At 41.3% G+C, this 10,006-nt stretch overlaps 1 protein-coding gene across 1 annotated transcript; it reads left to right on the forward strand.

Moving 5' to 3' along the window:
• The first annotated feature begins 4,580 nt into the window (after positions 1-4,580).
• On the forward strand, positions 4,581-5,264 carry LOC141632563 (uncharacterized). Its single transcript, XM_074445104.1, has one exon. The coding sequence runs from the start codon at positions 4,581-4,583 to the stop codon at positions 5,262-5,264; it is 684 nt and encodes a 227-aa protein (XP_074301205.1).
• Positions 5,265-10,006: the final 4,742 nt, after the last annotated feature.

Consider the following 10,006-nt stretch of genomic DNA (forward strand, 5'->3'; position numbering starts at 1 on the left):
TGTTAAACCTGTTCAAAGAATCATGAGTGGATTCCTCAAACCCTTGCACTATCCAGTAGAGGTCACTAGTCTGCTTATCTGGCTTTCTTCTGCTAGTTAAATGCATTGACCAAGTCGGCGAAGCTGGTTATGCTTTTATTGGGCAGGCTGACGAACCATTGCAAGGCTGCTCCAGACAAGGTTGATCCGAATCCTTTTCATATACAAGCTTCTTTTAAGGGCCCTGTCGTGGTTATTACCATCATTTTCTGCTTGTAGTGGTTGATGTGATCGAGTGGATCTGCGATTCCGTCATAGAGCGTTATGGCTGGTGGTACATATCCTTTGGGAATGCCAACAAGGGCTATGTCGTCCATGAAGGGAGAGTCCGCATTGCTATCTCGTGCTTCTTTCTCCAATGGACGTGTTATGCCTGGTATCTTGTACATCAGGTCCCTCAGCTCTAGGTATTGCTGCTCCAGTGAACTACTTTCTCCTACAGGGGAGGTTAGAAACAGGCGGGAAGGAACCAACAGGAGTACCTCATAACCAAGGTCCTCCAGAATATTGGCCAGATGTTGGATGACTAGTCATTGGTGTTGCACTGACTATAGATCCAGGCTGCCATCCTGGTGTCTGCTGCAGGCCTCCGACCCATGATCCACTGGCGAATTGGCTACATGATGGAACTGCTGCATTGATGATAGCTCCAGATTGCCATCCTGATGTCTGGTGCATGGGAGTACCTGGAAAAGGTGGAAAGTCAGACCCTGACGGAGTGCTAAACAAGGCATTATCTGGTGTCTGCTGCAGGCTGGGTGGATCGTCAAATGACAAGCATCCCAATCCCTTGGGCTCGATGGGTTCACTGGGTGCTACTCCTGCAAGATCTAGCCCGGTGACTAATTCTGATGGAATTGGTCGACTTGATCCTCCACCGATGGTCAGATTCGGAGTCTCAGGAGCCGATGGTGGTTTAGGCTGGATTGCTGTCACGATCTGGGCGATCAGGTTCTGGTTATCTTTCCTCAGATCCTCAACGGCCAAGCGTAGAGTATCCATCCCCTGAATCATCACTTGTATTGGGTCAAGTACTAAAGGTCCCCTGCTTCTGGGAACTCCTGAAGATGATCCCTTCTGGATCGGGGCTCCGGACACAGTTTCACCTCTGCTGGGGCTACTCTCCCTGTTGGATCTGGGCTGGCTGGGTACGCTTGCTGCCCTGGGTATCTGCGGCAGTTTAAGAGGCGGAGGCATGGTTTTGGGTGACATGTTGACAGAGACCATCTGGCTGGATGCTGGAGGCGCACTCACTGATCCTGCAGATGCAGGGGAGGGTCTTGCTCCAGAAGACAGGGCTGACATACTCTGGCTGGTTCCGGACATGGCGACGGTCTGGTTAGGTCTTGCGAGACTTGGCTATATAAAATGATCACTATGCCCCCATGGTGGGCGCCAAATTGTTTTTGGTAAAAATTTACCAAGTTGTTAATTTAATTAGTGAGTGATAACGATCGGTCCATGGCCAACGATGGTATGAATGTAACGAATTTAACGAACGAATGAACGACAAAATAAAAGATTGACACGCGAATGTTTGTTGATGCGGAAAACCTAATGTGGGAACAACCGCGGGGGGAGTCGGAATCCCACCAATTTCGCACTATAAATGAGACGGAATCGCACAAGTAAGGAAATACACGAGTGTTTTTCCTAAGAACTAATGCTTTGGAAATTGACGGGAGTGTTGTGGTAGAAGTGTTGACGGAGAGTGAGATGATCTTTCAGCCTGCATCTGCTTCCCTTATATAGTGATCTGTGGCTAGGGTTTGAGTCCAAAAACGTCCTCCTGCCTCTGCTCCTGGATTCCTGCGCTGGATCCAAATAAATAGGAGGTGGTTGCTTTGACTATTTCCACGCCTTATGCGTGAAAAAACAAACACAAGTGTGTTTGTTCATCTCTTAATCCAACGGTCCCCACTGTTCCATCTCATCAATCCTCTTGCTTTCCTTCCCTCCAATGAGAAGACACCACATCATCAAGCTTTTAAAAACACAGTTTTTATCCCCAACAAGTATATTAAAGTTCGTGTAAGCCACATCTATGTAAGGTACCTGGTGATTGTAAGGAAACACAAATTTTCATTTACGATAGAAGTATCCGTCTTAACTTAAGACGGATTAAATTTTATAGATATGATCGACAAATATTTTATTATTCTCTATACATTTTACTTTTGTTTTATTTTAAATATTTAACCTGTTTTAATCTTAAGACGGATATATCTGTCTTAAAAGGACTAGTTCGGAAGGAAAAGCATGGACGAGTCTATACTTGGGCATGTGCGAGTGGAGCATTGCCGCGTTGGTGTAGGGTCATGTACAAAAGGAAATTACTTTGTTACTTTTTTGACAACAATAAGCTTTCATAATTAAAATAAATTACTACAAATCGTTCATTTAAAATACAAACAAAGGGGGGTTAGATACCCCCGAGCTACCTAATATAACAGATGAAAAGGTACAAGAAGTCGTAACTGAAGAGAAAATACGACTCTTCTTAAAAGGTGGATGATAGTGGGTGTCAAATTTGATGGAGTGAACTTCCTTTCTCTTGGTCCTTTTAATCATAGTGGTAGAGCGAGCAAATCTGCAAAAAGAAGTTGAAAGGTCGACGGAAACAGACGATCGTTTCTTTTAAGTAGTAAAAACTAGACCTTTAGTACCTGTGCCCTGAGAATGACCCTCATTGCGACTCCATTTGTTGTCGAAGTGATTCCTAACCGCTGCAAATTTAAACGTTGTCATTGATACTTTGCTAACATGGGAAGAATCAGAAGAGAGCCTTTTCTTCTTATCAACTTGAAAAATGACATCCTCTTAAACCAACGCAGCACTTTCTTGGTTGACATCAAAGGTTGTATGAAGATTCTCCGGCATAGGAGAAGAAATGGGAACTTCTGCTGGCCCTGAAATATCCTTCAGGGGAGTTCCCGTTTGGATATTTTTAGAAATGAGGGGACGAACCCTCAAGGTAGACATGGATCTAGGGTGAAAGACCTCGAGATTTTTGCCCTGCATTAAATTCTCATAGTCTCGAGATGAAAGATTTAGTTTATCATGTGGCTTCTTCTTGTGGGTAAAACTGAATTAAGATGATCTTGAGCTGGTTGAGTAGTCGATCTCATCCATGGCCTCGCAAGGCACAGGGCTACACTCGGATGTCATAGTCACCTCGGGTAAACTAACAGGGACACAATTATCAAACGAAGCTGAAGACAACAAGGGCTTCTTTCCTTTCCTTTCAATGTCAATAGGAACAGTCTAAGAAAAATCGCGTTTTCCATTTAAGTTGATAGCTAAATGGTCAACCACATCTTGTAGCTCTCAAGAAATATCCTTGTTATGAGGACTAAACTTGATAGCACATTCAAAATCAGCAACAGTCTTCGGAAGGAGATTAAAATGCTTAAAAGCTAACCCCCTTCGATAGAGTGCTTCAACGAAGGATCAAAAAACAAAATCAAAGAGCAATACCAGTCTTTGTTACTTCCTGTCTTGCTTGGGTGTTATTTAATTCACGTCGACTCAAGTGTGTAATGATTTCGTAAATTACCGGGTTACTTCTTCTGTTGTCAATCGTTTTTTTATATGAAATCTTGTAAATTGTATTCCGTTTTAATTATTTATTTATTTTTGATTAAAATACTTCTCATAAAAAATTAGAACGTCAAACAAATAATTAAGACAAAGGAAATAATAATTTGTTGCTCTTTAGCAAAATAAAGGCAAGCGTGAAGAGGGGCCTTATGAGGAGGGTATGCATGATTACGGTGCTTGGATTCCGGCTTCACCATGGAAGCCAGTGAGGATGGATGATACTAGTAACAAGAAAGTGGGGGATGAGAGAGCTTCAAGTAAAATATTTTAGGATATAGGGAAGGCGGAAGCGAATCTTGCTATAGAGAACATGGTGAAGAATTTGCTAGCAGTATCGATTAACTTAAAGTTAAAGGCTCCAGCTGCTGGTATGGGTGATAAAAGCGCTGGTTGTGTCGAAGGTTGGTATTGGTGAGGGGCATAGGGAAGGGAATTTCTGTGATGGGGTTGATGGAGGGCTGAACACGAGGAAGGGACCAGGGAAATAGCAAAGGCTGGTGAAGGATGTCTCTAACTTGAATGATTCTAAGAGACGGTTTGCTTAAAACAAATGTGATAGCAGGGGACTAGGGGATGATCTGGGTGTGGTTCCAAAGCATTTTCATAGGATAAAAGAAAGTTTGGATGGTACTATAGGGGCCTCTCCACGTGATACTTGGGTGTGGGAGGGAGGAGGTGTAAAAGTGAGTATCGATGGTGGGAGTGGAAATGATAGGACGGATACAGCTGATTTGGAGTTTGAGGGGCATGAGTTTTCAACCAACAATAATATATCGGCGGAGGTTGCAGATTTGTGACCCCGCCGAGAAGAATGAGTATCCTATGTTAGAACTGTCGGGGCTTAGGCAACGACCCGAAAGTTGTTAGGTTGAGGGGGTTGCTACGGGGGGAAAAAGGCGGATGTGGTGTTGTTGTTGGAAACTAAGTTGGGGGGTCGAGAAATGCAAGGTGCTATTCATTGCCTTGGAGATGACTATGTTGGTTTTGGGATCGATTCTGTTGGACAATCTGCGGGGTTGACTATTCTATGGAGAGAAGGGGTAGAGGTGGAGATTATCTCTTCCACTGCTCACCATATTGATGTGGCTATTCGTGGCCTCCTTAACCTGGATGAATGGCGGCTTACTGGGGTGTACGGATTGTCACGAAATAAGGATAAGTGGAAAACTTGGCAGCTCATGTGGGATATTAGACCATTATCGAGTTTGCCATGGGTAATGATTGGGGATTTTAACCAAATTCTATTTGAGCATGAGAAGATGGGTGGAGCTCCGAGAGACAAGAATTTGATGAATGAATTCCATGAGGCGGTGAATGATTGTGAGCTCCTGGATGTTGTCTTTTCGAGGGATTCCTACACCTGGTGGAATAGAAGAAGTGGGACGGATGCGGTTTATGAACGATTAGATAGGGCGCTAGTTTCTGCTACGTTTTTGGAGGCTTGCCCTGCAATCAATTTGTTCCATTTGGAGTATGATAAGTCTGACCACATGCCCATAAAGTTAGCCATGTTTACTCAATTAAATCAATTAAGTAGAAGAGGTTTTGCTTTGAGGATATGTGGGCTGCTAACGAAGGATGTGAAGATGTTGTGCGTGAGACTTGGGCGACTGCGAGAAACTTGAATAATAGGCAGGCTGCTCTACATAAATTGAGTATTTGTTCAAGGAATCTTAGTGAGTAGAGCAACTTCAGTTTGGTGATTTAAGTAAGCAAATTGAGAAAATTAGAAAACGTATGCACTTTCTGGACTCGTGTCCCCATATTCCTGAAACGGTTTCTGAGTGGAAGCAAGTTTGTTCTAAATTAGATGAGCTACTAATGGCGGAGGAGAATTTTTGGTGCCAATGGTCCCGGGTCAGTTATTTAGAGGAGGGGGACATAAATACGAGGTTTTTTCACCTACGGGCTTTCAACAGGAAGCGAAGGAACAAAATTAGTAGACTGAAAGATATGACGGGAAACTGGGTCACGGATGAGGGGAAAATGAGGGAGATGGCCATGGCTTTTTTTGATGACTTATTTTCTTCTGGTGGACCAAGTAGAGTTGATGAGGCTTTGGCTTATGTTGAACCTCGTGTTACGGATGATATGAATGTTGGAACTTACAAAACCTTTTACACGAGAGGAGGTATGGGTGGCTCTGTTCCAGATGAAACCAAGCAAAGCTCTGGAGTCAGATGTAATACCTCAGTTTTATGAGCTGTTAGGTACTCTATCGAGTAGGCGGTACTCGATCGAGTACCTTAGTTACTCGATCGAGTATGTCGGGTTATACGTGTTTTTGGCCGGGTTTGATAGCAACGCATGAAAAGGTTATATAAAGTATTTCCGTCAGTTCTTTTTACTTTTTACCTAATTCTAAACCTTTTTATAAAGAAAGCAAACAACGTTGATTTCTCTTCTCGCATTGCTATAAAATGCAAGGGCTACAGTTGTCGGATTTCGAAGTTCTTTATACCGTTGAGATCGTCGTATTGTGGGTAAGATCCTTGTACCATTTTTATATCAATTCGTTAGTATTGTTTAAACTCTAATTGGGTTAATTGGAGATTATTGGGGTTATTGTTGATTATAGATTGTAATTATATGATTATGTGATTATAGGAGGTGATTTCATAGAGGAACGCTTTTAATCCGCTACTTGTGATTGATATTGGTGATTTCATTCCAGGTAGGGGTTTTCCTATTCAGTTATTGTGTAAATGATTATAAGATGGTTGTTTGGTTGATTGGCATGATGGTTATATCGTAATTGGTTTTTGGCATTATTTATATTGGTATTGTATTTGGTTGTTGTTTGTCTGTGGTTCGCGAGGTGCGCCCTCGGCTGAGTGGAGTTACTTGCGGGAGTGAATTCACGCCCTTGATTCACCCCTTGTAGTTTCCGTCACAAGGGGGATGTGCACATTAAGGAACATGGGTTATTCGCTCGATGGAGATGAGCGGGGCTTAGGTTGGAACAATTGCGGTCCCCCATTGGCGGTGTGGAATATCTATTGCGATGGATATTCTGGCAGGGCTACATACTTTACTGTGTAGTCAGATGATTGATGATGTGACGGTGTTGGAGGATTGTGATTGTGTAACTGTCTGTTGTTTTGTCTTATTTTGTTTATGCAGTAACTGACCCCGTTTAAATGTTTTGAAAACTGTGATAATCCACTCGGGGATGGTGAGTAGTTGTCTAGCAGGTATATCTTGGATGCGCGCGGGATTAGCTGGGGATGGAGTCACAATGTGTTAGAGTCATATACTTCCGCTGTTAAGTCATAACATTTATTACTTTAGTTGGTTTTTAGTTTTGGAGCAGTTGTATTTCACTTTAGAGTAGGTGTTGATGTAATCACTTTAAACTTATTTACTTAAAGTACGTTTCTTGATGGTCACTTTTGATTACTATGTCTCGGGTAACCGAGATTGTAGCATCTCCATATGTTAAGGTGGTCTTGATAAGGCACCTTGGTGTTTGGGGTGTTACACCAGATGGTTTATATGCGAATTTTTACCAAAAATATTGGCATATTATTAGGAATGACGTGGCGGATTATGTGATTAATTGTCTTGAAGGCAGGGAAAATTTGTCCAATGTGAATCATACGCATATAGTGCTAATTCCTAAAATCAAGAATGCTACTGAACTAAGTAATTTTCGTCCCATTTTTCTTTGCAATGTTATTTAAAAATTAATCTCAAAAGTGCTTGTGAGTAGGCTGAAAAGTTTCCTGGATGATTTGGTGGATGTGGAACAAAGTGCCTTTATCCCGGGACGGCTCATTGCGGACAATGCTATTATCGCCTTCGAAAGTTTCCATTTCATAAAGTCACATAATCAAGGCAAAGCTGGGTACATGTCTTTGAAACTTGATATGAGTAAGGCATATGATAGAGTCATGTAGAGTTTCTTGGAGCGGGTTTTGGTTAAAATGGGAATTGCACCTCGGTAGGTGGAGATGACGATGAGTAGCGTTAGGACTGTTAGGTCGGCTATCTTGATCAATGGTGTCCCATCTGATTTTATCTGGCCTAGACGAGGTTTGCGCCTAGGTGACCCGTTTTCACCTTATCTTTTTATCTTATGTGCTAATATGTTCTCTAGGATTATCTCAAAGGAAGTGGAACGGAATAATCTCTATGGCCTTCGTATATGTCGGGGTGCCTGATACGGTCGTTATGTACCAAAAATAAATACCTAAATATAACTAACAGAAGCTAGCGATAAGTAGGGTCGATCTCCACAGGGAGGCGGTTTACTATCTACTTGTCTATTCGGTCTGTCTAAGGTCACAGTGGGGGTTTTAATTGTTTTAACTAAACTAAAGAGACTAAGGCAAGAGAAATCAAAACAAGAGAAAATAATGATGAAATACAGGGGTAAATCAGATAAAAGAGAGAAATATGCTAGGAATCGGTCTACCGTGGCAGCTACACTATCGGGTCATCTGAGTCGATTAAATTATTGATAAGAAGAGCGAGGTCGTCACCTTTCGGTCTTTAAACCTACGATTATACCCTTTCGGTCTCTAATCGCCCTAAGGTCTCCCTAACTTAACTTTCGCCCTAATTAGGTATCGCCTATTGTAATTAAGCAAGCCTTCCCTTCCAATCTTTCGATCCAGGTCGGGGGTAACTAATTAAATCAGTCTCCTGCATGCATTCATTCAACCTAATCACAATTATATTGCCTAATACAATTCTTATCGTAAACTAATCTAATCATGTCAATCCTAACATATTGCTACCACGGCTTCCCTAGTCCTAACATACTAAAGGAATTAGCTAGGCATAATTAAATAAAGAACATAAGTAATAAAGAGAGGAAGAGAAATAAACATTAAATTAAAGAGGAAAAGGGAGAGAAATGTTACTGAAATAAATCCGGAATAGAGGAAGAACAAAGTAACTGGAACAATGTATTAAGTGTCGAGAAAAGGGAGAAGAGAAGAAAAAAGAGAGGTTACAATGACGTCCTACCTTCCTATTTATAAGAAAATAGGAATTATTTAACCTAATTGACGGAAATAAACTAAAAAGCCCAAGCCCGTAGGATAAACCACTCGATCGAGTGGTTTTAAACTACTCGATCGAGCAAACTAAGGCTCAGACCGTTCGATCGACCAAACAAAGTGCTCGATGGACTCAACACTAATATGGAACTGTTCGATCGACCAACTAAAGTACTCGATCGACTGATTATTTGAACTAAAACCACTCGATCGACCAGTTAAGTACTCGATCGAGTGAATCTTGACTTCAGCAGCTCATTAATCTCGTTAGTTTGACTTTGACTTGTCCTTTTAGCTCCCGAAACAGCTTCACGCATCCCAAAACAGCAATAATTCCGCTCCAGATTCACTCTTCCTCCAAATGCATGCAAAACGGACGATAAATGGCTCGATTTAACTACTTTTAGGTTCATTCCTGTGAATAAGACAAAATAACCCAAAGTAGCATATTCGGGGCATTTCGTAGCATAAACTACGATAAAAGCATAGAAATACGTGCATAAAATAGGCTAAAAAGACTATATAAAATGCACGTATCAAATCTCCCCAAACCAAACCTTTACTCGTCCTCGAGTAAACTAAATGCAAACTAATGGAACGGAAAAGATAACTCAGCGCTAGCTACAAATACCCACTTAAACCAATTTAATGCAAGCAAACTAACACTTATAGCAAAACAGTCAAATGCAAACGAGTTGTAAGATGTTTATAATAAAGCTGAACCGTCGACCTTGCTAGACCTTTAATAATGGACTCTCACGGGTCACTCTTCTCTCATGAAGCAAAGGGTGAACATATATATGTAAGAGAGAAAGAAAAATAGTCGTTCACCTAAACTACGACCCACATAAACATGCATGCAACTAATATGATAGACAATTCTAGCTACCGTACACACATTCCAACCAAACAAGGTCTTGTCACAGCCGAGGGCTTACAAAAATATATGGTAAAGTGAGGCAATGGGTAAGAAAAGGCAGAACATTTATGGGAATGTGAAGGTATAGGTGATCAAGCTAGTACCTAAACAGAACCATGTGACAACATCCGATTCCAACTCAATTATGAATTAAGCATATGCCCTTCATTTGGCACAAAAGTCACCAAACCGAACTAAAAATACTCCTCAAATGATATAAATAAAACATAGGAGCGAAACCGTCTCATCAAACAACAAATTTTTTTTCTTTCTTTTTATTTTTTTTCGGTTTCTTCTTTTCTTTTCCTGTTTTTTTTCCGAATTCCTTTTTTTTTTCATTTTTCACGTCTTTTTTCATCATCCTCCCTTTCTTCTTAGATTACCTACTCCGAATCAACAGAATACGAGCCAAACTTGGCACAATGAAAAATATACCGCAAAA

Source organism: Silene latifolia, chromosome Y (assembly GCF_048544455.1).
Source record: "Silene latifolia isolate original U9 population chromosome Y, ASM4854445v1, whole genome shotgun sequence".
In the NCBI taxonomy this organism is placed as follows: domain Eukaryota; kingdom Viridiplantae; phylum Streptophyta; class Magnoliopsida; order Caryophyllales; family Caryophyllaceae; genus Silene; species Silene latifolia.